This window comes from Harpia harpyja, chromosome 7 (genome assembly GCF_026419915.1).
Source record: "Harpia harpyja isolate bHarHar1 chromosome 7, bHarHar1 primary haplotype, whole genome shotgun sequence".
Classification (NCBI taxonomy): Eukaryota; Metazoa; Chordata; class Aves; order Accipitriformes; family Accipitridae; genus Harpia; species Harpia harpyja.
This window is the reverse complement of record NC_068946.1, coordinates 5,439,379-5,464,951: the sequence shown is the minus strand read 5'-3', so window position 1 is coordinate 5,464,951 and position 25,573 is coordinate 5,439,379. Positions and strand designations below refer to the sequence as shown.

The following is a 25,573-nucleotide window of genomic DNA, read 5'->3' as shown; positions in this document are numbered from 1 at the left end:
ATTTTCTTTTTGTTCCTAGGTGAATGTTATCCACACAGCTAACCCAGTTGAACATGCTAATCACATAGCTGCACAACCACAATTTGTTCATCCAGTGCATCACACATTTGTTGATCTCTCTGGTCACAACTTAGCTAACCCTCATCCATTTTCAGGTAAGAATTCTCAGTCACTGAAGTTCAGCTGGTTTGTTTTTTTTTTCTGGTGTTAAAATGTCACAGAGGCTTCTTGCTGCAGAGAGGTTTTTTCCCAGAGTTTAAACCAGTGTGTTGGACTAATGGTCTAAGCAGCTACTCGGTCCTGTTCTGCTGTTGCTCAAGCGGGTAGGAGTAGATTACTGGAGATCAAGGAAATACCTTTTCCTGGCAGCAGGAGAGTTTTCTGTTGGTGTGTGTACATTGGAAAATGGGAGGTGTACTAGTCTTGAGGGGACTGTAAGACCTAGGTAAAGGACCATGAGGAACTGGGACAGTATTTCTTCCTAATGGCATGAGGGAAGAACTGCAGCATTATTCCCTTGATGAGTCGTGGTATCTGTCCTTTGTGTTTTAATTACATTAATTTGGCATGGGTGTAGGATGTGAGAGGAAGAAAAATAGGTATTCTAGAGAGGAATCTGTGTGTGGTGAAATCTGCTTTCCATGTGTTGTCAGTCCTTCAGATTGATGTAATTATACTTAAGGAACTAAGTTTTAGTTCTTACTCTCCAACTGACTTTTTACGTGGCCTTAGACAAACTGCCTCTGTAGCTACATATAATATTTGTATCGTGCCCGTTTCCCTCTTGCAGGTAATGGGAACGGAGGACTAGTTATTACCATTGTGTAAGAGTTACTTATCAGTATCATCTAAGAAACTCCTTTTACTTTCTTGTTGCAGTTGTTCCAAGTACAGCCACTGTTGTGATTGTAGTTTGTGTCAGTTTCCTGGTTTTTATGATTATTCTGGGAGTGTTCCGAATCCGAGCGGCACATCAGAGAACAATGCGTGACCAGGACACTGGAAAGGAAAATGAGATGGACTGGGATGACTCTGCTTTGACCATCACTGTGAACCCCATGGAGGTAAAGCTGGTGTCTCAGCACTTACCAAAAACATGCCCTTTTGTGGCTGTAATGGGTATGATTGTACATGGACAGAGTAGCAGAGCAAAACCGACCACTGAACACAGAGTAGAGACAGTAATTGTGAAATTTTAATGAATGCGCCAAAGCGACAAATGCCAAGAGCAGTTATGCTTGGGAACTTGTATGGGTTATAGCTTCATGATACAGAATTGGATTTTACAGGTCAGTGTCCAACAATAGTGTTTATCATGCTGCACACTATCTTAACCGTGGTCTGCTTTTTTCCAAAGTTGCATGAATTTATTGTCGAAACATCTGTGTTCATGATGTTTCCTTCTCCTGTGGTTGATGTCTGAATTTTTAGAAAATCAAGATGTGCAACCTTAATGCTCTTTGCGTGACCCTACTGAAAGATCCTTTTCCAGTAGAATTTGAAGTACTGGATCACACTTCAGAATTAGTTTGTTTAGTGACAGCTTTGATAGCAATGTTAGACAGCTATTTTAAAGAGCACTACTTCCTTTTTCTATTCTGGTTGCCTAATTACTGCTGAACTTCTAAAAACAGTAAGGAATCTGTAATAGCTCTTTCTCAATTATAGTGCCTTGTGCCTGAATTCAAAAGAATAAAAAGAATTTTGGCCAGTATGATATTAACAGCTAACTTCTGTCTTAACAGACTTACGAGGATCAACACAGCAGTGAAGAGGAAGAGGAGGAAGAGGAAGAAGAAAGTGAAGATGGAGAAGAAGATGACATCACTAGTGCAGAGTCTGAAAGCAGTGAGGAGGAAGAGGGAGAGCAGGAGGAGGACCAACAGAATGTTAATAGACAGCAACAGCTGGAATGGGATGACTCTACCCTCAGTTATTGATTCTAGCTGTTCCCTTTGTCTTTACGTTTCTGCTCTAGAAGACTCCACTGTAATACACTCCATTGTTACCAAGGATTCATGGTGTTTAAAAAAAAAAAAAAAAAAATCATTCTGGCCAGTAGATTCAACCCACACACATCCCAGTGTTTGTGATATGTCAGCTAGTTCCTGATGCTGTTGCTAGAATTGTAGTTAGCACCTCTTTTCCTTCAGCCATGCCTCAGTGACTGGATTTTTTTTTTTTTTTTTACGCTATGTGAGATACCACCTTGCACTTTTTTCTTCATGTCATCATCTCAGCTAAGTGACTCTACAGATCCGTAGCCATTGCACATGAATTTCTGAACTGTCTTTTTTGCTCAGTGAAACAAACTTGGCTTTGTTCTTTTTTCTCTTTCTAAAAGATGCAAAGATTGCTTGTTGACAAAGGGTAAAGCTGCTCATTTCAGCCTGTTGATTCCTTTTAATTTTTTTCCCAAATTAGTGCATGTGTAAAGTGGCAGAATGAGGTTAATATGTAGAAGATTAACAGACTTTTTAATATTTTGTAAATATATTGGAATTATGTAATTATGTCATTTGTGGTAGTGAAAACAGGGATTGGGGTTTGAAACATGCTAAAGTAAAAAATCATGCAGCATGAAATATTACAAGTCTCATACTACTGCAGCAGGAGCACGGGCACAGTTATCTAGTGTAGATGTTTCAGTAATACAGTGTCATATGCCTTGACTGCCATATGTTCGCTCATGCCCCGCTCTGTTTTTTAATTTTTCTTTCCTTTTCTTTAATCTCATTTATTTTTGCAGAGGCAACAGAAAGCTTGTGAGAAATTGTAAAGGCTTTAGGAACCTCTGCAGAGGTTCGACTGCCCTGTGCAATACAGTTGTTTGTTTGTTTTTTCTTTTTTCTTTTGTTTTTCTCCAAGTCTTGGCATAAGGGCTTTTAAGTTATTGGGAAAAAACACTACTTGGATGGTGGGCAAATTAGTGTGCTGTTGCTGTGGTGTGTTGCCACAGCTCCTATTAATTACAGTGAGGCTGCCTGTAGTACAATGATGGTCTGTTCATACTGCTGACAGGGCGGATTATTCATTTAGTTGATTGATTGTTACATTGGTAACTGAAGCTGGAAAGCCTGATACCTTTGTACCTGTGCACCGTGGCTACCAGTCTACACAGATGGGTATTTTGGTTTTTTTTGGCTGTTCAGTTTTTCTAATTTGGTAGTGGGAGGGTTTGGGGCATAGCTGATATCATTTCTATTAAACACACTCCTGCTCATTCCCTGTAGCCCCTTGTACAGTAACTTGGACTGTTGGTGTATTAAGCCTTTGTTTACACTTAGTAATTGTGTTTTCCTGCTGGTAAAAGAAACTGTAGCATAAATTAGCCAACCAGAAGACCTTGGGAATCATGCTAATATTATTCCAAGTACGATGATTTTGGTTGTTTCTGATCAAAAAGTTCAAACTTGGAATTGCAAAGGACTTTTCTAAAGAAGTAGCTGAAAGGTACGAAAAGTAAGTTATGACCCCATGGTGGAGGATGCTAGTTTTTTTGCAAGGCAGGTCTTGTTCATTTAACTTTATTTGGTCTTATGCAGAGCCTTGAATAATGAGTATCTGCTTACTTCATTTTTACATTTGGAGGTGGACTAAAAAGAGTAACTTGTTTTGCTTATAACAGGAGACTAGGACTCCATTCACTCCTCAGCACGGTAAGCAAAGTTCCAGTTTTTGATCTTGTATGTAGTCTGCCTTTGTTCTAGGTGCACAGACCACACCTCTCATAGCAGGCTAGTTAGTGGCTGACAGTACACAGCAGGGACACGCTGCATTGGGTAAGCGTGCTAGAAGAGCAACAAGCAAGCCAAAGGGTAGGGCACAAAGGGTCATAATTCAAAGAGATAAAAGATAAGGATTGATCCAAATGTTTCTATAGTTTTGATTTTCAGAGCAGACCTAATTCTCACCTAGTGATGTGTGTAACGGGATCTAACGGTGGGTTTTATCTGGGGTAACGCTTGACTGCAGAGTGCCTTTTACAATAGTAGATGGACCTGGAAGCAGGGAAGAGAACCCACACAACTAGCTTACCGTTTTTTGGGGTTGTTTTTTTATGTAAAATTTTAGATTTCTAAAATGGGGAAATGGTTTTGACTACTTATGTGGTAATATAACTGCTAGTTTTAAGTAAACTGGGAAACTTTTAACTTATGTCTGACAGTTGTCCTGTGTTAATGTGTAGAAGACTTATCCTTCCATATACTGTTGCTGTAGCTGCTGTATTTTAGACCAAAACTGATCATGACTTAATGGTAATACTGAAAGGTTGTAAATGTCCTGATGCAGTTTGTAGCCACTGTGGGTATAACTTTTCAGATGTGTATATTGGTAACAGGTCAGTTTGGAAAGTCTATAAGCTACAATAAATTTCTGGTTCTAAAGGTTGTTTGCATTTATTTCTTACTGAACAGAACAAAGTTGAATCAAGTTATATTAACTGTGTTAATTTCCCCTCTGCTGCTGGTAGTACAAGAGGTTTGTTTTCATTGATCTCAAACATAGAAAGACTGCAGCAGCATGTGTGTACAATTTATCAATCATTTTTTTATTTTTTTTTTACTTACAAAAAATGTACCTAAAGCAACTGAAAAGTTAAACATGTAAACATTCTCTTCTTACAGAACCACTGTTTGGCTTAAAAAAATACTTCTTTTTTCAAAGGCAACAGAATAAGCACAATCATTTTGTACAGAGTTAAAAAAAATAATCATGGAAACATCTCTAAATAAATAGAAATAGAAAGGGGTATCACTTTGAGCATATTTATAAAAACAGAAGCTACTTAGAGTGAAATGTAATATAGTTGAAAGTGATTTAAGTTTCACTCTTCAGTACAATTCAACTTGCTGAAAACTATCAGGTGAGCTGCTGTTCTGTAAATTTGGAGTCAAAGGCTCTTTGCTGACCCAGTATAGCCATCAGAGTTTCATTCAAGATGCTATTCCAGTGGTGTACAAGGAAGAAGGTTTACTTGATGACTCGCTGATATTTTTTCTTCTTGTAGGTAAGTCAGCTTTCTAGACTAAGTAACCAACCTCTCTGTAAAACTGTGCTGGATTGAGAAACACCTTTGGAATTGCTCAGTTCTTGCAGTTTACACTGATACAACTTTGTTTTATTGCACTTTTAAAATTGAAGGACAGATGGCATGAGCCACTGCTGCTTTGTACTTCTGTAAAACTGTATTAGGGCCCGAGTTTTCTGGAAACACTACCAAAACAATGGCTGAAGGTATGAACTGCTGTGAGTCTGCAAACCAGGTGACTTAAGAAGAGTGACTAAGGAGACTACTAGGTAAGACTGCCTTGCTGCAGTATGACAGGCAGGATCCTGGATTACCAGTTTGTGGCAATGTAAAAGAATTGCTTTTACATTTACGGAATTGTAGTATGTTTCTTCCCTTCCACAAGAACGTACAAACCACTGATGAGGTGGTTGTGGTTTCAGTGCATCTCAGCTTGCGTGTGGCCTGATATTTTTGCATACTTTTTGCTCTGTAAATTAGTTTAATGAGGAAGGAAATGGCAATATTTATCTGTTCTCTAAAATGGAGCAAAGTTGTCTGGCCACAGGGAACTCTGCAAGCAAACACTCTGGACATAGCACCCTAAGAGAGGGAACACGAAGAGGTCAGAAATGTCTGCCTCTCCTGAGCGAGGGAGCAGTGGTTTAGATGGGTGCAGGACTGTTCTCTCACTGTCTGATGAACATGCAAAGAGCTCTAAATCCTACAGTGTTTTCTTTTAATACCGAAACAACTGTTAGAGCTTGAGTGTTGGGCTTCTATTTTCCTTTTTGCATTTACTATTTAGTATTTCAGCAGGACCCCTGCCACCCTTACTTTATTCCATGATTCTGGCAAATTTTCTATATGTTCCATGAAGCTTGGGTGCAGAATGCTTGGTCTCCACAAATCTGGCTGCTCTTAAAAAAAAAACCAAAAACCTCGAAGAATTCCAAAAGATGGCATCAAATCTTTACAGGACAATGATGGAACCTTACAAGAGCATCGTCTTAGAGGGTAGGTGACAGAAAGGCTTGATGCACAAACAAGGTGCTTACCAGACATTCATTGTGTGCATTAGTCCTGCATTAACTGGGAAGTAGCATCATGTGACCTGTTGTTCTGGGGGAAGAAAATAAGGTAAGCAACAGAGTCATCAGATGGTGTACAGCAGCAGCTTGCTATGAAAGCACAGGCTCGCTCACCATCAGTTGTGGTAGAGCAGCTGACACATGGTAATCTGCTAACCCCATGGAAACTTTTGCATTTGTCCAAGTTGTTATGGCAATGGGGTTTTTTTTAATCAGATGTAAGAGATGCAAGCATCTACCTACTCCTTATTTAAATTGTGATGCCCAGCACCCTCCTAGCCTCTGAAGCTTGAGGCTATATAATCTGGCACAGGAAAGGAAAATTACAATACTTAAAAGAGCTGGAAAAAAAAAAGTCTGATGGTTTACTCTCATAATTTGTTGACCAGTTCAGTTTCATAATACTGTACTTGTAATTGCAAATATGGATTCACTGTTTTAAGATTTGAAACCTGAGACAGTACCTGCGGTTCAGTTCAAGAAAATTGTGAGTAGTATTCTAGATTCAGGAGAACCACATCAGTGAAAGTAATTTATAGCATATTGCAGAGAGCTCGTCTTTCACAAAGGACAGTACTCAAAGACTACAGGAAATTTCTTTTAGTCTAATCTCTAGAAGCAGCAGCAGTTCTAGAGTGCTGGCTCCAGTCAAGATGGTGTTTTGTTTCCTGCAGGTCAGTTTGTACACATTTATTCGCTGTTGTTTTTCTAGTGTTATGGTCAAATGTATAGTTACAGGAAGACAGGAAGCTAACTTTCAGTTCTAGCTAAGTAGGGTCTGTAACTCAGTACAGCAAAAACAACTACTTGCTGCTAACATACTTTCAGTACTACTTACTATTAAACAATAGGCTGAAGAACTGTTACAGAGGAATGTGTTAATACGTAATTTGGTTCCCTTGGAAGGGTACATACCATTCTATCTTGAAATGTTCTGGCCACTTCTCAGCCACATACAGTATCATTTGAAAGGTGTAGAAAAAGGGGACCTTCAAGGGTTATAGAAAGTTAAAATGAGTTGTCTTCTATATAACTGCTGCTTCTAGTAACAGGTGCTCTATGAGAGGCAACCTGGTTTATATTAATACATACAAAACAGCAGAGAATAGACTTCATAGCATAACATCTTTTATGAAAAACAGTACTTTAAATCAGAATTTATATTGGTAACAGCATAACACTAAATCATAATCTGCTAGTATCTGTTTGTATGTAAAAGGTAATGAGTGAAGGGTTTATTAAAGGTGTTTCATATTCTATTCACTGACCAAACCTAGTATTACCTACTACTATTCATTTCTACTTAGGGTAGAAGTTGCTTTTTTAAGGCAGTGTTAACTTGGCCATGCAGCTGATGAAGAACAAATATATTTAAACATACATACCCTCTTAAAAAAAAAAAAAAAAAAGTTGACTTAAACAGCCAGCACAGGGCAGCATTCTTCTAAAGTACAGGAGTACCTGATTTTAAAGTATTAGAAAGAGCTGCAAGTCAGGAATGAGCTGTACCTATGTGCTGGATGCAAAAATACTATCAATACAAATAATACTAGCAAATCAAATTTATCCTGTGACAGGGAAGACCCATCACAAACAAACAGGCCAGTTCAGTTTCTGTCCTAAACTTGCTGGTTGTGTGGGAATTATTGTAAACCAGACACGAAAGCTAAATTTACATGAGAGAGAAAGTATTCCATCATTTGACAATATGTACATCTCTTGTCACTGGAGAAACAGGACTTTTTTTTTTAACCTACGTAAGTAAGAGTAAATAAAAGAAAATTGCTCAACCTAATTAAGGGCATACAAATCAAATACAGGATTCAGCTTCAGGGGTATCCTGAAAATTAGACTATGCTATTCCTTAAAAGGCAGGAACAATAGCACCTCTGTAGGAACCCGATGTTGTGGAGAACAGGGGGAATGGAAGGAGGCACCCCAGGGAACTGCTAAAGGAAGCAGGTACTAACCATGCTACTGCACCTATCTTCCAGCCTGACCTGTAGGCTGCAGCCTGCTCGATGCACCTCGCTATGCTCACGTGAGAGGCACTGAGTGGTAGCAGTGGCTCCTGTTCATCTGTCCCTGTGCAACACCAGTGCTCAGAACTGCTCACCAGGTGAGGACACTAGCTGGAGACAAAAGTATGACACATGAGTAGAAATACATGATTGATTACAGCACCTTGTGGGAGATTGGGACAAATTCTGCTTGGGAAGGAGACAGAGGCAGCAGGGAGAACAGGAGGTGGCTGGAGGAGACAGTTTGTCCTGCTTTAGGTACCAGCACAGATGACTGCAGCTTGCTGTCTGGCTGAACCCCCGTACAGACACACAGTCTTTGCACACCAGCTCTAATAACAGACGAGGAGTCGTGTGCCATGGTTGAAAGGAGGAAGAGTGCAGAAAGGAACTGGGAATAAATTTGTAAGAAGATGAGAGTTGAGATGTACCTTACTGTAAGTGTGTGTTTCAGTGTTAAACCCACTCATCTGGCACTCCTCTATCCTTACACAGGAAGGCAGACTGGCCAAATAACACAGACACAGAGTGGTACCATCTGTCCCAGCTAACACTGGAATTAACAGTGTTGTATCCCAGTGATTACGTAGGTGTAGGTCAGTGCCCTGCATGCATGTATTACAGGGAAACCAGGTGGCAAACTAGCTTTAATGCACCCCAACAGGAGGTACATGTAGCAACCATTACATGCCAATTTTGAAAATGCAAGCTTCCTGTTTTCAGGCTTAAAAACAGAATAAACACAGAAACCCAGGAATTGCTTGAGGCTCAACTAAAGTCTGACTGCAGAAAGCAAACAAAAATAGCTAACCCATTGGTCAATCCAATCCCATTCTTGTGGCATCAGTTTTTTGACAGCAATAGATGGGTTCCAGTTCAGTTTCAGAACACTTTGGCCTCTGTAGCAGAGAGAAAGTAATATGACAGCATGGATATTTTTACCCTGTCACAATGCAGAGCAAAACAATTTGTCCAAGTCAGCTTAAGTGGTGATTTAAGCTGACCTACCTTGGTGTACACTGAAACAGGGTAGGAGGAGCAGTCACACGGTGAAGTTAATGTCTCTGAGCTGTAATGGTAGGGACCTAGAAGATGGGCTATTATATAACAGCTACATGGATACTAGGTCCTCAGTGTTCAGCTAAATTTTCAAGAAAATAGAAATACACACATTAACACACTGGAAGGATGTTACAACTGCCTGAACTCTTCCATTAGAAGATGTCTTTGAAGCTTAAGTTCTTAAGGGTACAGTACATCTACCTACCTTTCACTGTATGCAGTAATTTTATTGCCTCATGTCTCTTCCTTGTCCCCCAAAGATCTACAGCAGACATGATTACGCGGCTGATGACAGTCACAACAATTTTTCAGTCATGCAGAAGTGTCTGACCTCTGGGAACACAGGTGGGGGACCTTCAACATGGCAACATTCATCAGTCTTGAAAAACCTGTCTACAATTGCTGGACTCAGTGCACGTATTACATTCTCTTGGAGCAAGTGTGCGGGCTGATGTTGCTCTACTGTCTGTTATCTTTGGATACGTTGTGCGCCAGCCAGTTCACTTTGGTTTTCCAGCTCTCTCGCAAGGCTTCATTAAACTTTAGTCTGAAGTGCTTCAGTGCCTCCTCATCTGTTTTGCCAAGAGCTAGGGAATCCTGAAGGTAAGAGGCAGAAATCAGCCTAGCCTCACTGAGAGTGCAACTGAACAATTAACTGCTCAACTACTAAGATGTTTACTCACTAAGAAATTACTCCATTGAAAGGAGCACGAAGGGGCCGTTAATTGTTTTTCATAGTTACTATAGTTGCACGAGGTTTTTTCGTATTTATATACGTGCATCCTACTGTTACATTGTGTATAGGGAAACAGTAGGGGTTTTTTTAGTGCTCTTGTACAAAGCTACTGTATTTCAGTTGGCCACGGCTAGGTTGTTATAATTTAAGAGACAAGCTGGGAACAGGAAATGATATACAACCAAAGAGCTCTGTCTCCTTCCCTGCAAACTGTTTCTACAAGGTACCTACTGCCTTTGTGCTGAACAATCTGAAGTCATCTCCTGAGGACCAGCATCTGGCATTTCTGATGTCCTGCACATTAATGTTGGATGTCTACTTGTGATTTTTGGAGCTCATTTGCCTCTAAGAATATGCCCTTCCACACTGAACTCCTCCTCACTGAGCTACAAGATCAGGTACTCAGTTTTAACCATATCTGGGCTCTGCTTCTCTTACCTTTAGATACTGAATGTCTTTAGAGCAGCTGAGTTCTGGCAGGCCGGCAGCTTTCATCAGTGCAAACAAGTGCAGGAAGAGAAGACCATGGCGCCTCAGAATCATATAGGCTTTTTCACAATAACCCCTGAATCTGTTCAGAAAGGAAGATGAGGCAAAGGAATGAAGAATGCAAGCTATACCATTTTATAAAGCAAGACTACTTATTAGTCTAAACTCTGCTGTCTGCATTGATGACTACCCAGCTCTTTCACCTTCTCTAACAGGTAGATAAATTAATTACTTTTGTGTGTATAGACAGCTATAGGCAACATAACATTGGTGGAAATAAATTCTGAAAATTCAGACCTTCAAAAGCTTAAGTTTAACTGCTAACACTTACCTTTCAAACTTCTCATTGTTGTTAGTTTTTCCTTGCTGGATGACATGCACAAAGTCATAAGTTAAGATGAAAGGAACTCGTTCTCTATTAATACCAAATTTAGTCTTGAAGTTCCCCAAAAAGTGACCAAAATCAATATGGAACAGCTGAAAATACGGAAGAAAAAAATTGTTTTCAGAATAGTATCTATTTTAGCTGATCAATGTTGAGTTCTCTTCACAGTTACTGTATTCAAAAGATACTGACCATAGGATTTGCGGAGGGAGAAGAACTACCTCTCCCATGGCACTCCTTTGGGAAAAGAAGCAATATTTACTTGCCAAGATATTCTCTAGTGTAGTTGGATATGTTGGATAGGACAGAAAAGGTACTTACCTCTTCAATACTTGGTATATCTGAAGAAATTTCTGATTTTTGTAAAGCCTTAGAGTCTCACTAGCAGAAGCAGAAAGAGCACTAAAACGGGCACGCTACCAGTGGAGTTTGCCGTCCCAGAAGGTGCGTGGAAAGAAGATGTCCTGTTTTGAAGTTGCTACAAAATATTACTTGCTCAGGTAAGGCTTCTTTTCCCCCTCCTGTTTTTTGGGTTTTTTGAAATACCAAGCACAGTGCAGTCGTTCCACCACTAGCACAGCGATGGGAAGGAGGATCCTGTGCAGAACCTTGCACACTATGGCAATTTTGCCGAGCCGCTGTAAACCCCAGATACTCAAACCCCCGGGTTTGATACCGCAGGGCATCAGCTCCCCCACGTGGACAAACAACTGCGTGGCCTCTGCTCTGCAAAAACAGTTTTGTAAGCCCCTGCCCAGCACTTTTTTTAATGGGGAGAAGAGGCAGTCCTAGAAAAGGGGCTGCTGCTAGTCACAGCCCAGGGAGGGACGTTAGAGTCCTCTTAGCAAATAACACAGTGTCTCTGTCCCTGCTGTGACCCCAAAACAAAGGCACTACTAAGTTTCTTTCACCATGACTGCTTGATTTACAAGAAATAAGATGTAGAGGAGTGGGATGCTACACAGAAAGAGTGCAGGCAGGCAGTTGCCCATACCTGAGAGATAGGAGTGTCAAAAACATCAGCAGCCAATTTCGTACTTTCAAATATTAACTAACTGGCTGACTTCACTGGACCTGCAGGAGACTTACCTTGCACCATATAGCACAGGGTTTGTTTAGGCTTTGTAGAATTCACAATTAAACAAGAAAGACAGCTTAGACTTCCCCCTATACCAAAATATTACTGATGTGGTTTAGTACATGTCCTGTTAACAAACGGATTTTCTTTTTCCTAGTTTTGCCTTTTGTCTTCCAAACGGTGCATGAGAAGACAAGTAGAGGAATCAGTACAGGTATCAATGTGAAATTAAAACCATGCTGATCACTTGCATTCATTTTTAAAAAACAAAACAAAACAGCATTTTTTTAGAAGGAAGACTATAACTATATCAGCTTGGGTAACAGAGGATCTTACCAAGGAACTACAAGCGATTTGTGACTGCTGAAGCCAAGTAAGTCTTCAGACTGATAAGTACAGTGCTTGAGTTTGCATCTGCAGACAATTTTAGGTCTGAGAGGTATGAATTGCTCCACTGTAATTTCAAAGTTGGTATTAACAGCAGCAGCTGATGGCAATGATGCTTACAGAATTGTAATTCAAATTATAAAACTGTATTTACCCTCTTAATGATAGAAGCTATTGAGAATATTTGTCCAGTCTGCCTCTCAGCCGGAAGGCGAGGTACATTCCTTAGCAGTAGGATTGCACTGGGATGTATAAGTAGCATTCATGCCCCTCTTCCAGTACTTCAACAGCAGCAGTGAATCCCCATACCTGTCCAGTTTCCCGGATCATGATGTTATCACTGTGCCGGTCACCTATGCCCAGCACATATGTTGCCACGCAGTACCCAGCACAGGAAAGAGTGAACTCCTCTATAGCTTGTTCTAATGCATCGCTGAAGAGGGCGAGAAAAAGATTGAAAGAGACTTTTACTTTGGACACCCATACTTCACCACTGGGAAAGTTGTTTTTATAGCTTCCCCCATGCAAACCTGCAGGAGAAGGTAAGGCAATCACATGTTTGAATTTCTGTAGTGCTCTCCAGAGGCATCCATGCTTTGCAAAAACTAGCTGCAATAACAACTGTCTGTAATTGGAGAGGTCCGGATAAGGTTGCGTACACAATCTCAACAAAAATGGTTTAGTCTCAACTAAATTCACTCATTTCTAGATCTCCACAGATCCAAAAGACAGAAGCAGGCTCCCAGAATGCTACATCGGAGGAGCACTGATGTATTGCTGCTGTCTGTTTCTGTATCTTGTAAAACCCCAACCTACACAGCTTTTATGCTGCTTTATTTTTTCACCTCCCAGTTTTGGCATTGCTCTTGCCCCTTTTCCAGCTGCCACCATGCTGTCTGTCTCTGGAGAAAGTAACGGGACCAATGGGAAGATCAAGGTTTGGATCCAGCCTGTGAACAATGCTACCTTAAGCGATTAAAGATCAAAAACCTTGCACACAGTAACCCAGATGCCTCCATTTCTGCTCAAGACCCATACAGATCCACATGATGCCTTCCAGTGCGCCAGGCAGCAAAGCAGCCATAGATATTGTGGGACAGCTTGGGAATACGCATAACTGAAGGAAAAAATTGAGTGAAGCAGAAGAAACGTCTCTAGATGGAAGGAAACAGTAAAGCAGCACTGAGTAAAAGGTAAGCCCGCTTACCCTGGGTTCTTGGATTTTAGCCAGTTCAGCAGTGCATCCTTGTTGAAGGCTGCAGTGGCCACCATGTTGCTCTTGTTCAGCTGGATGTTGGCAATGGTGTCTGAATGCATGACTACTTCTATCAGTCCAGTCTTGTCTCCTGTGGAGAGGCAGCCATAAGGGGTCATCCTGCAGAGATGAAAGAAACCCTTCCACTGAAATCTTGCCCAGAATTGGGTTGTGTTGACTTTTAACTTTTCCCTTGTCTGCCTTCTCTACTCCGTATCTTCTCTGCATTTCTACTCCTCAGTACCACAAAACCTGACTAGCTGCTCATGGAATACTAGACAGACCTGTCGGGGACAAAATAAGCTCTCAGACAAAATGGCCTCACCACGCGCAATTTTTAATTGCGGTGGGACAACTGCGTGTACATTACTCACCTCAGGTCCAGGCCCTCCTGCTTCCACAGGATGTCCATCAACTGGATCATCTGCAGAGTCAGCATGTCCTGACGAAGATCTGTGCAGCATTACCAAGGAAAAAAGGGTCATAAGTACCTCTCATTCTCCGCTCATCTTGTGCTCTTGCAAGTGGCACTTGTTTTGCCCCTGAAGCAGGCTGCTAGAGGGGCCTTTGCCATGTTTGTCACTTGCTAGGTCGAGCTAGTAAAGAACATCAGCACAGGGCAATGTTTACTAGTGCAGTAATAGTGTAAAGCCACCATACCAGATACCTTAACTTGGACACGATTATACTAACGGAGGTATACGCTACTTCGCTTTGCCAAAGCCCTTCACATAGTAGTCAATGTAGCAATTTAGAAAACATCTGTCTGGACACAACACTGAGCAGCAGCCACTCCAACCCTACAAAGCTTGGACTGCTGTAGCTCTTTCAGAGCTCACACCAGGTTTCTTTTTACTGTGTGAGGTTATCCAGCTACTACTGTGCTAAAATCTTAATGAAGAGGGCAGCAAGTGGAAATAGAGACGAGAGTTTATTATATCTCCAGCTTACTGACAAAAAACTCAAACACATCGGTAGTCCTCATCTACACATATTTAGGCCCACTCACCACAATAACTGTCTGAAACTATTACGCCTGTGAAAACATGTCCTTTAAAGACTTGACTTACCATCTCCATTTTTAAAAATAATACCCACTCCACCTCCACCTGTCTCTTCATTATTAAACACAATCCATAAAGGTTTCATTTTGGAGTCCATAAAGGTGCACTGATCCACACTAGAGGAAACAAGAACACTACCATCAGAGTTTCCATCTATTAAAAAAGCAGCAGCCATTTAAGCTGCAAATTCAACTGCATTTACAAATGCAAACAGACTGGTGAATTCTGTGAGGAAAGAGGACCTTGGGGTAAACAGAAGCCTGGCTCTACTGCTGAACAAAGCCTGCAGCACAAATTAAGAGATACAGCTATCTTCCTTACCAAACTTCAGCGAGGATAATGTTGGGGTTCAGGGGGGACTGGAGGTGGGAAAGTGCTTCAAGGTAAGTTTCCTGCTTCATGCACATATGCATCATCTCCTTGGTTTGAGGCTTGGTGGCCTTCTGAGAACTCACTTTAACAAAGTCATTCAGAGCTTTCATCTTGTTGAGTGCTTCTCCCTGAAAAAAAGGGAGGGATGGAACAGGGTTAACAAATAGGAAATTCCTGGTGAAAGTTTAAAAACTATTAAAATCTACTGTGAAATGTAAACCTTCCTTGGTTGTATCTCTTACCTTCTCTTCATCTTGTGGCAATTTCACACATTGCTACAAAACAAATTTACTACTATCTGCTTGAGGGAGATCCATAATCAATTATGGATATTCTGCTAGGCACAAATGCATCACAAGGTAATGACTGCACCAGGAATAATGCACACTATCAAGCACCAAAGGAAGAAGTGAGGTGCACTGGTTAGAAAAGTAAGGATGAGACCTATAGTCCCTGCTCTTCAATGCTTTTGAGGAGTTCTGGTTATGCAAAAGTGCCACTGAGTCTTGAAAACAGAAGCAGCACTGGTTTGTGGGCAAATGTTAGATACAACATGTATACGTGAGTCCCTCACTTCTGAATTAAGTACAGTGATCCTTGACAGATAATAGAGAAGTTTTAGAGAGTGGGTAGAACAGCAGGATTGCCTGACACAGCAACTGAAGGAAAGACTGCACTGCTCCGAATCAGACAGCCAATTGTGATCAGCTCCTACTACCATGGTAACTCATTTAACTCATCTAATAAAAGCAGTGGTCCTTGAACATTTCAAACCATTCTAGACACATAGTGTAGTTTGGGACATGTGCGGGTGAGTAAGAGATGAGCAAAGTCACATGTGATGGGGAACTCCAGGCTCTTACTAGGATATGCCAAAATCAATATAGCAGTTAGTTAAAAGGCTTTTTTTATATTACTGATAACATTAAGTTGGAGAAGCTAACAGCTGAGAACCAGCTCCAAGCAAGAAGGAAGTCAACCTTACGGCTAAAAGCAATTTTTACCTGTTTCATCAGAACTTTCATATGGTGGGTGCTGCCTCTGCAGTATGCTTCCAGGATCAGGCCAAACCTCAAGGCAACTGCAGGAACATGCATTTCTGACCTAGCGGAAGAAGGGAGGTTAAAGCAATTCTGACTCACTGCAGCGAGTGACTAATTCTCCCATTCATGCCAGCACAAGGAGGGAGGGAGAGGAGGGTGCAGAATATTAGCTGCTGTTTAGATTTTTCTATGTACTGGGGAGGGAAAAAAAAAATGCACTCACCCCCAGAAGGTGATGCAGAAAAACCATTGCTTGAAGTGATGAGACATCTTTCTGAATGACTGAATTGCTAACCACTCCTTTGAGAGCATTACTTAAGGAGCAAGGACAGTTCAGAGCCTATGGCTCAGAACTGGCAGGTGGCCATGGATGTCCAAAGTAAATTTCAACTCACGGGCATGTGTGTATATATATAAATTCTGAAAACAGAACCTAATCCAAACACCACCCCAACAACAAAAGAAAAAAATAACAAACAAATTAAAAAAGATTGTGTGTCCTCCTGGAATAATCTTTATTCAGTTTCCCAAAGTGAAAAGCAGCAATTCCTGGGTTTTGGTAATCACAGCAAGGAAATCCCACCAGTGCTGTGATGAAAGACACTAGCTAAAGGACAGCCAATAGCCTTTAAATACCCTGACATCTATACATACAGACAAGCTTACTGTATCGCTTCAGAGCAATGAGGAAACCAGTAAATGCTGGTTTCACTCGATTACTGAGAAAAAGCCCCAAACATTTGCTCTTTACCTCAGATGCCAGAAGAGGAAGTGGCCGATCTTGCGGTTGGATAACGCCCTGTCCAGCAGGAACTTGGTTAATTCACAGTCTAAGTAGGATTCATACTTAAGCACCTGGACAAGCTGTAGCAGGTATTGGAACAATTCATGATCTCTGTGGATAGAAAGGAATAATAAAAGACAACCTTATCTTTACTGCAACAAGCGTACTTGCAAAAACTGCAAAGACAAGACTGTCAGCCTTGTTCACAGTCCCCCTCAGCAGCCCCAAACATAAATAGAAAGGGGCTCTGCATATCCCTTGTGGATAACACTTACGTCAGCTTCTTTAATGAGTTGATAGCAAAGGAACCAACATAACGGTCAGGAAAGCTAAAATCCAGCAGCTCCAAGGCATTCAGGACAGGCAACTCTGGCCAGGTCTGAAGCAGGGAAATCATCTGTAAGGGGGGGTGGGGACGGGAAATAGCAAAAAAAGGAACAAGCTTTTTATGACAATTGGTATAAATCTAAAATTTTAGTGATGGAAGAAGAGCTCCTTTGTGGGGGGGTCACTATTTATAGATGCCTTAGAGCAACTTTGCAGACACCAGGTCAAAAACCATCAGTCCAAACTTTCCAGCAAGGCTGACAGGAGGAGCCATCCAAGTCCGCCACAGGGTTACATTTGCTGTACCACAATTAGTGGAATAAGCTCTTTGGGAAAAGCACTTTTCTGCAGCATAATAACGTAGACTAGAAAGGGATCTTTAGAATGTCCTGTCAAAGCTCTTGAAGTAAGAACAGCATCCCGCAGCACAGACACCATCCCTAACTGATGTCTGACGTTCTCGGTGGAAGAGATTCTCTGACCCCCTGAGGTAGGCTCATACTGGTCTCTCACTATCAGTTAAGAATATCCAATCCAGATCCTATTTCTGCTGTGAATTAAACAGACTTTTTCTTGCCTCTGGTTTCTAGAGGGAATAAAGCAAGACCTTGTTGGCCAGTAATGAGTCTGGGAGAGCACACAGAGCCAAAGAGATCTCAGAAGAGCCAAACCTCAACTCAGCTGGGTACCACTTGCCATAAGTTCGCAGTGACTGGATGAGAACAGAAAACTACCTGCACCGGGGCACTGCAAAACATCCCCTGCTAAGTTGGCCTCCCAAACACAAACACAGGAATGTAGACACTGAAAGATGGATCAAAAAGGGAGCCCTGGCTGCCAACCCCCACATCCTCACCTGGGCAACATCTTCATGCTTGTTCCATTTGGTGATGATAAGCAACTTTGCCAAAGCTTGTGGGTACTGGTCACGGATATCATACCTCATCTTCCACACCAGGTCTTTCTCATGCTCATATAGTTCTGTGTGGCTCCTCCGCTCCAGTATCTCCTTCAGTTGCAGCTTCTGCTCATGGGAATCACAGGAAAGAGCATACACAGGGCTCAGTCTCAACCCAGAGGACTTGCTCAGCCCAGACAAACCCTGTAGGACTGGGGCACAACCCAGTTCGGTGAAAAAAGCTGGTTGAGGGTAAGGTGGAAACATATAACTTGATCTATGAAACCAGGCTTGCGCATAGCCTGCACGTAGCCGAAAAACTGATGCCAGAAGACTCACCTCCTCAGGATCTTCTGGTGCAGCACGGGGTTGTTCTCCATTTCTCCCCAACTCCAGCAGCTGGGACACAAATAAAGAGTCTGAGAAAGGCTCCTCATTTCCTCTGTACTTCTAGCTCACCGTCACTTCAGGCATTTATGCTGCGTTAGAGATCAGTCACTTGCCACCTCTGGAGAAGGGAATCACACCTCTCACAGCCCAAGTGTAGGTAATGTACTCAGCAGGACCCCTCTGCTCAGAGGTGTAACCTAACTGCCCGTAGAGCCCCTTCCCTGGTAATAACAAGAACGAAGGGATGAGTCCTTTCCCCCAAAAGGGCACATCTGCACACCCACATAGTTCGTGAACAGGGGCTCTGGGTCACTGAGCTCCAGGCTAACACGAGCCATTCCAGATTCTTAGAATTGGCACGCGTTTGCCAAGCAGACAGCACTACCCAAGCCACCTTGCGCACTGGCACAATCCGTTAAAGCTTCTGAGCCAGAACACGCGTCGGGGGGAGCATGCGTATATGTCCCTGGCAGAGCAGATCTCCTTTCTTTCCTGTAACGGGCACATTTCTTCTTCCACTTTGAGTGTCTGACCAGTTGCTGTGACAGATGGAAAACCCCCATACCACACAGCATGTTATCACTCCGTGCTGAAAGGGAGGGAGCTATCTACTTTCACTCATTTCCCCTTTATTCCTCTTCCTTCCTATAGAGCCTAATGCTGCGTGCAGTTTAAAGGCGGCTCAGTTAAACCCATTTTTTTAAACAAATGCTCATCTGTGAGAGCAGCTTTACCTCAGTAATTCACAGGAATTCACAGCTTGGAAAATTATTCACTCAAAGGTCCATTAGTTCAGAGAAAAAGCCAAATTTTCAATTAACAGTATCTATTCATCAAGTTTGCTTGTACCCAGTCCCTGTCGACGGCTACCCAAGAGACAGTGACACTGTACGCTCCTGCACCAGCAAAGCTAGGGAATGTCTATGCCTTCCAAAAAAAAGCATCCATGTCCCCTACCTGCTCAAATGATGGGTAATACACAGGATGCAATGCAACACTGGGGAAGCAGATGACCAAGGCTGCTGCACTTTCTGTGTTGGGGTTGCACTGTACCGTGCCCATGGGGTTCAGAAGTTCCCCTTTCTCATCTGAAAAGCAAAGTACATAAACCCATGAACCCAAATCTTCCGAAGCTTTGGTCCAGAAAGCAGAGCAGAGGCAGCTTCCAGCTCTGTCACTGAACATTGCCCAGCCCTGAGCAGCTCACTTCATTTTCCTGACCTCTCACAAGCAATGTATACATGACATCTTTAGGACAGCAGTAACTTCTTATATCATACATGCAATGCCAAGCAAAACAAGGCCTTCATCTTGGCAGGGCTCTAGATGCCATCACAATATAGGGCGGTAATTGTACTGGGTCTGCCAGTCTGAACTATTATGGCCACTCCTACAACTACTGGACAGCAATGCAGAATGCAGGGCATCTACTGTCCTTATGGTGGAGACTAAAGATGCAAAACAATACAGCAGCTCTATCTCCTGACATACCTGGAAAGGAGGACCACATGTGCAAGCAGCACTCCCCTGTTTTCAGCTGATCCTTATAGTCAAAGAGCATGACATTCACCCACGCAATTGGGCAGTCCTGCAAAGCAAAGAAAGAAGCTCATTTGGGTGCTGTCACTGCAAAAGCTGGATGAAGGGAAGAGAAGAACTAACAAGGAAGTGAGATATCCCCGTGCAAAGCAAAGCCCTAACAATAGCCAGGAACAAGAAGTTATATAATCTTGATCTTTTCCAAGTCAGCAAATTGCTACACAGAATACTACAGGCAGGTAACTTCCCATTCAAGAGTATGTAGGCACCCCCTCACCAAAGAGGTGCTGTAAAGACTATACCACCCCAGGTAGCCATGCCTGTCTGCTTACCTTTTAAGTTCTCCTAAAATCAGAGTACAAAATGGCATCAAATTCAGATATTTGCCAAAACCTGGGGTCTTTTGTGTAGTGCTGAATGGCACCAAACACTCCCCGCAAATACGTCTAAAACTTCATCACCCGCTATTTTGCATAGCTGAAGAATCTCTACATTTCTGGCAAGGCCTTGCAACTCTACACTCAATGATATTTGAAGGAGCTATGATATATATAAGTTCAGGTATTTCACAGTTTGAGGGGAGGGAGAAGAACCTTAATTTTGAAACAGGGAACACAGAGTTAGTGTGACTTCAGAAAACTAGGCAAAGAATGCTAGATATATCTGATAAGAGGAAGAAAAGGCTTGGCTCCTTTGTACAATAATAAACACTATTTATAGAAATCAAACTATGCTGCCAATCCCCTACCACACCCCCCAAAATAAAACCCAAAAGTCCAACCCAGTCACACAAGCCAGTCTGACTTTAGAGGTGGGGAGACTCCAGCAAGTAAAGTGACTGGGACATGGCCAAGAAAGAGAAGCCGTCTCCCTGCTCTAACCCAGTTCCCTGCTGCCAGAGCAGACAGACATATTCCACAAGTGACCTAACATTTCCTGCAGTCAGGTTCCCCAGATGAAACAGTTTCCTTCGTATAACAGTTTCGGCAACACCGGCATTTCACTCAGCTGCTCAAAAACCACCAAGGCTTAAGCATACGCTAGCACAGAAACCGACTTGCCAAGAGGTTGTGAGGCAAAATTCTAGTGAGACGCACCCACAAACAGCGTAATATTTGAAGGGAACCACAGTAAGACATCTTTTTGTTCCACTGAGACATTCTGGAGAACGTATCTGGCTTACCCTGAAAGTACACCAAAGGACTTGGTGGAGGTAGCAAAGTCAGCATTTTCCTCTAATGCGACAAAATTAATCACTTCCAAGTGGCCTCTCACAAACCTTTGAGTTCATTTGATTAGACTGAGTACCTTCAGTAAAATCCTATTTGAGACATCAGCTTCTAGATCATAGGGAAAAGCCAAACTAAACACCACCACCAGCAATAACCTTTTCTAACAGAGTAAATGACATCAAGCCACAGTGCAGAGCCTGCCAAAACGCAAGGCGAGATTTTTGGTGGATAAGGTCCAGCAAAGCAACGATTCAGCATTGTAAGGACAGAAATATCTCCTGCATGACTTACAGAAACACTGAAAGCCAACCCTCTGGGTGACATTAACCCTCTGACTCATCCCAGTCAGTCTGCAAACATGCCTGTTTTTGTGGCAGTAAATGATTTAGTCCCACCTATCTGCTCTGGACAGTCTGCATAGACAAACAACATGCACGTAATTAACCTCTGAGTACTATAAGCAAAGCAAGCTAAAAGATTATTAATCAAAAACAAAAACCAGGGTGCACTCTGACTGTAACCTCCTCTTACCAATCATTTTAAATGAGATCTGGGCACCTCACTCAGAGCTGCAGCTGACCATGTGGAAAAAATCCATTTCTGCAGAGCTCAGCTCCAGCAAACATTGTGATTCTATTTTAAGAGCTCACCAGAATGCATCCACCTTTCCCCAGTACCAGAACACACACAAACAAGATCCTCTTAACAACTCAGCTAACCAGGCTGGTTTTGTTTTGTCAATCAGAATAGCAAGATTTCTCTCTGACTGCTTCAGAACTGAAAATTATTCCAGTGTGACCACAAAAACGCAGCCTGTGGATGAATCAGATATTCTGTTCAACAAAAGCCTCCAGCAGGAGTTGGAGTTCTGCTATTCTTAAGTAAAAAAAACAACAATAAAAAGGTTGATCCTGGTCCTGGCCTCAAAATGTTCCCATTCTGAAGTCTCCAACCCAGAAATTGGTCCACACAAGCAGTACTAGTGGGTTGCCTGTTGCTCCCCAGACATTAATGCACTGTAACCCTGAGAACCCTATTGATGTCAACACAACAAAGCTCAGTGAACCTCCCAGCAGTGAAAAGAAGCTAGCAGAACTGAGACTAAAATCTGTGATCACATTTATCAGCCCCTCATTTCTCTGCACTCTAGTAAAGATGGCATGACTAATCCTCTCTTTAAAGCATGGTAACAGTGTTTTTGTGGCTGCAGAAACAATAATTTGCAGAGGAACAAATGCATTTGTTGCTCATAAAGAAAACTCTTCACATGCAAAGAGCTAGAGGCATCATGCTTAAGTTACAACACTGGGAAACCAGCAATTCAATTACAGGCTGCACTTAAATCTACTTTTAGTTACTGAATTATTAATGGACTAGAAGTTTTGGAATAGAGGAAAGTGAGAAATATCCCTACATCTCTGATTCAGAAGCTCAAAACAAGAGCTTCCAAAGTGATTTAACGCTTTCTATCCTCAGTTTGCAGCATCTGAACAGTAACCTTGAAGGTTCTGCACTTTATTTTACCTCACCGAAAGCTTTGCTGTAACCAGCATTTACATTCCTCATTTTCTTCCCCCTTCTTAGCTGTTAATTTGCTCCATGGGGGATTTGCATGAAAGACCTTACTAGAAAGAAGATGCAACACAGAAGATGGTTTAACCTCAACTACAAAACAAGGAAGTTGCAGAACAGCAAAATAGAGACACTAACACAAATGATTCCTCTTTACGTGCATTCATATGCTGGGTATGTTTCTTAATGGTCTTCCTAGACAAGAAGTTACATTTAAACAACCTTTCCTACAGGCAACCACTCCTCAGTTTCCTGTTCTGTTGAAAAAGTTACTGGCCATCATTCTGCAAGCTCTTTTATTAATACAGTCCTCTTCTGAAAGCAAAGGGCATTTGGTTCAGAACGGTGTCCTGTGCCCTCCAGCCCTGGCAAGCCTTGCTCAGACCCACACTGGCTTACTTACAGCTTTCTTGGACTTCTTCTTGGTGGAACGTGCCTTCTTTGCCTTCTCGATGACAGCGTAGAGGGCAAAGCAGAGCCGCGCCATACGGGGAAGATCACAGATGTTAATATCAAAATCCAGCCTCTGCTTCCACACTGGCTCTGAGCATACGTTCACTTCAGAGCTTGACACTGTCTTGCACAGCATCTCATTGCCATGAAAGAGACCTGCTTGCACGACCAGCTGAGGGAAGGAGAAGTAAGAGAATACCATGAATCCACAGGGACTTGACTTGTTTGCTGAAGACACATGATTAGAAGAGGAATGGGACAGGTCATCCACTCCCCTGAAGAGGATGGCCTACTCCTGTCCCTCTCCCAATTCACTGAGACATTAAGTTCCTTGATCTTCCTCTTCACTCAACTTCAGTAAGGGCATTGTTATCTTTTTACTTCATGCGGACTTGCAAGAGCTGCTTAATCATTGCAAAATGCTCGGGTAATCCATTGGTAAGAGTATTACAGGTTTCACGCTGTAAAGCCAGGCCACATAAATACGAAATCTTGCCCCCCAAGATGCTGCAAAAGCTCAGGAACCTGTCACACTGAAAAAGCAGGGCAGACACCAAGAGCTGGGCCAGTGCTTCTGCCAAAGAGGAGGCAAATCGACATCCCAGGAGAAGGGCACGTGCAAACAGCCCCAAACCAGGCCTGCAGCGCAGTGCCAATGGTGAGCTGCCACCAGGTGCACATTTGCCTGCAAATCTGCACTCCTCTTGCAGTCTGCCAGATTGCTGTACAGCCGATAGGCCAATCTCATCCCCATCTTTACCTCTTGTTACAGTATTGCTGGCTAGTCTGAATCACAGGAGTCCTCCCCAGGAGAAGGTCCCTGCAAATGATGGGGCACTGGGCAGAAGAAATAACTATTTCATTGCCTGTTTCTTTATAAAGCTTTGCCCTGCAGAACACCTGTATATGTGATATATTCTTGCCCCACTTCCTTCCTTTCCCAAAGGGCAGCCATTCCCCTTCTCCACGTTTGCCTGCTCCCCCTTCATGGCAAGCAGCTTGCAAATCCCAGGGCTTTGCTGCATCGTGCTTTCTGTCTTAATTTTACTAGTCACCACCTCTCCTATCATTCTCTCTTGTCTGAGCTGAATTTCCCCTCCTCTGCTTCTTGCAGACTTCCCTGCGCCTCCACACCGCTGTCAAGCGATATTACCACAGGGCAGCAGCTCTGTTTGCTACTCAGAAACTTCTGCATGGGAGTGTTTCTAAGAATGCACTGCTGGGCTGCTGCTTAGCAAGTTCCCTTCCCCTTCCTGTTGTGCTGCAGTTTAGAAACTGCCCAAAGGCTGAATGAAGCATAATAGAGGATCACATGAGATCCAGCTGTCGGCCTCTGCTTTCCTCACCACACAAACAAGACAGATGCAACGGGAAAGCCAAAACACAAAACCAAAACCCCAAAGTGAGTCAGTACCTACCTTCATTCTCTCGTCTGCATTGACCTTGCTGCCTTGCACCAGCTCAATGTAGAAAGACTGCTCTAAGGACCAGAGAGAACTATAGTTTGGCTAGAAAGAGAAAAGGGTTCCGATCAGAAATAGATGCAACAAAGACTTCTCGAGCCAGCACCAGACCTCATCTCTCATCACGTGCTTTTTGCTCCAACAGAAAAGAGCATTGCTTTGCAGGTGGGCAGCATGAAGTCTGACAACCAGGGAAGTTGTGGAGGGAGCTGGAAGGCTGCCTGGGAATTCCCAGCTCTTAGACCCTGGCTAGGAACCCCTCCTGAGAGAGGCAGGGAGAACCAGCTGCCGTTCCCAGACAAGATCAGCATCTCCATCAACAGATGAGTTAAGGGTGACCCCGCTGGGTGACTGTCCCCTTTTACCTTTTTCTTAGGGAGCGGGGGAGGCTTGGCAGCCATCTTTGGGGGGCTGGCAATACAGTTGGTTTGCTCATCTCTCATAGCAACGATAGTGGAGGAGTGTACCATGGTCAGGTGGGGCGTTAGGCCTCGGTGCAGGCAGCTGCGAATATACTGCAAAGAGAGGGTAGAGTCAGCATGGATGAAAGAGCCAGGCAGGCAAGAGCAGTCACGCAAATCAGAACCGGCTGAAGCAGAAACAGGTGGAAGGAGTAAGGAAAGGACACAGCAACAATCAAAATTCAGTTTTAATTTATCTCCTCTTGCTTTATAAACCCACAACTCACTGGACTCATGTTGCCAGCACTGAGAATATGAAGTGCCTTTTATAGCTGGCATTTCATCAACTGACTTAAATGGCTGCATTAAGGGAAAACACTGAGAGGGATTCAGCACTCCCAACAGCAGTTTGCCCTGCCAGGGGAACACAGAATTTCTTTCCCAACTTTCAGGAGGAGAACCCCCAGCCCACCATGCAAGCAAACAGACATTTCCAGAACCACAGTCTATAAATCCATTT

The 25,573-nt window shown here is 42.7% G+C and overlaps 2 protein-coding genes across 15 annotated transcripts in view; one reads left to right on the top strand and one right to left on the bottom strand.

Annotated features, from left to right (window-relative positions):
* CLSTN1 (calsyntenin 1) overlaps positions 1 to 4,388 on the top strand; it is a 40,764-nt gene extending 36,376 nt beyond the window's left edge. For all 4 annotated transcript variants that reach the window (XM_052793586.1, XM_052793587.1, XM_052793585.1 and 1 more), the window contains 3 exons: positions 20 to 155; positions 880 to 1,064; positions 1,746 to 4,388. In XM_052793586.1, the coding sequence (XP_052649546.1) occupies positions 20 to 155; positions 880 to 1,064; positions 1,746 to 1,940 (516 nt within the window). In that variant the 3' untranslated portion in view covers positions 1,941 to 4,388. The remainder of the gene's footprint in view (positions 1 to 19; positions 156 to 879; positions 1,065 to 1,745) is intronic.
* Positions 4,389 to 4,531: 143 nt separating this feature from the next.
* PIK3CD (phosphatidylinositol-4,5-bisphosphate 3-kinase catalytic subunit delta) overlaps positions 4,532 to 25,573 on the bottom strand; it is a 33,445-nt gene continuing 12,403 nt past the window's right edge. For 5 of the 11 annotated variants that reach the window (XM_052793583.1, XM_052793581.1, XM_052793580.1 and 2 more), the window contains 18 exons: positions 25,018 to 25,167; positions 24,608 to 24,697; positions 23,140 to 23,361; positions 19,885 to 19,981; positions 19,351 to 19,481; positions 18,343 to 18,402; positions 17,962 to 18,129; positions 17,054 to 17,175; positions 16,746 to 16,889; positions 15,956 to 16,055; positions 14,901 to 15,079; positions 14,586 to 14,695; positions 13,890 to 13,968; positions 13,468 to 13,635; positions 12,570 to 12,693; positions 10,742 to 10,887; positions 10,360 to 10,492; positions 4,532 to 9,782 (listed from right to left, as the gene is read on the bottom strand). In XM_052793583.1, coding sequence (XP_052649543.1) covers positions 9,645 to 9,782; positions 10,360 to 10,492; positions 10,742 to 10,887; positions 12,570 to 12,693; positions 13,468 to 13,635; positions 13,890 to 13,968; positions 14,586 to 14,695; positions 14,901 to 15,079; positions 15,956 to 16,055; positions 16,746 to 16,889; positions 17,054 to 17,175; positions 17,962 to 18,129; positions 18,343 to 18,402; positions 19,351 to 19,481; positions 19,885 to 19,981; positions 23,140 to 23,361; positions 24,608 to 24,697; positions 25,018 to 25,167 — 2,361 coding nt within the window. In that variant the 3' untranslated portion in view covers positions 4,532 to 9,644. Of the gene's footprint in view, positions 9,783 to 10,359; positions 10,493 to 10,741; positions 10,888 to 12,414; positions 12,694 to 13,467; positions 13,636 to 13,889; positions 13,969 to 14,585; positions 14,696 to 14,900; positions 15,080 to 15,955; positions 16,056 to 16,745; positions 16,890 to 17,053; positions 17,176 to 17,961; positions 18,130 to 18,342; positions 18,403 to 19,350; positions 19,482 to 19,884; positions 19,982 to 23,139; positions 23,362 to 24,607; positions 24,698 to 25,017; positions 25,168 to 25,573 lie in introns of those variants that run through there. The other 6 variants (XR_008236130.1, XR_008236129.1, XR_008236131.1 and 3 more) reach the window with 6 other exon arrangements.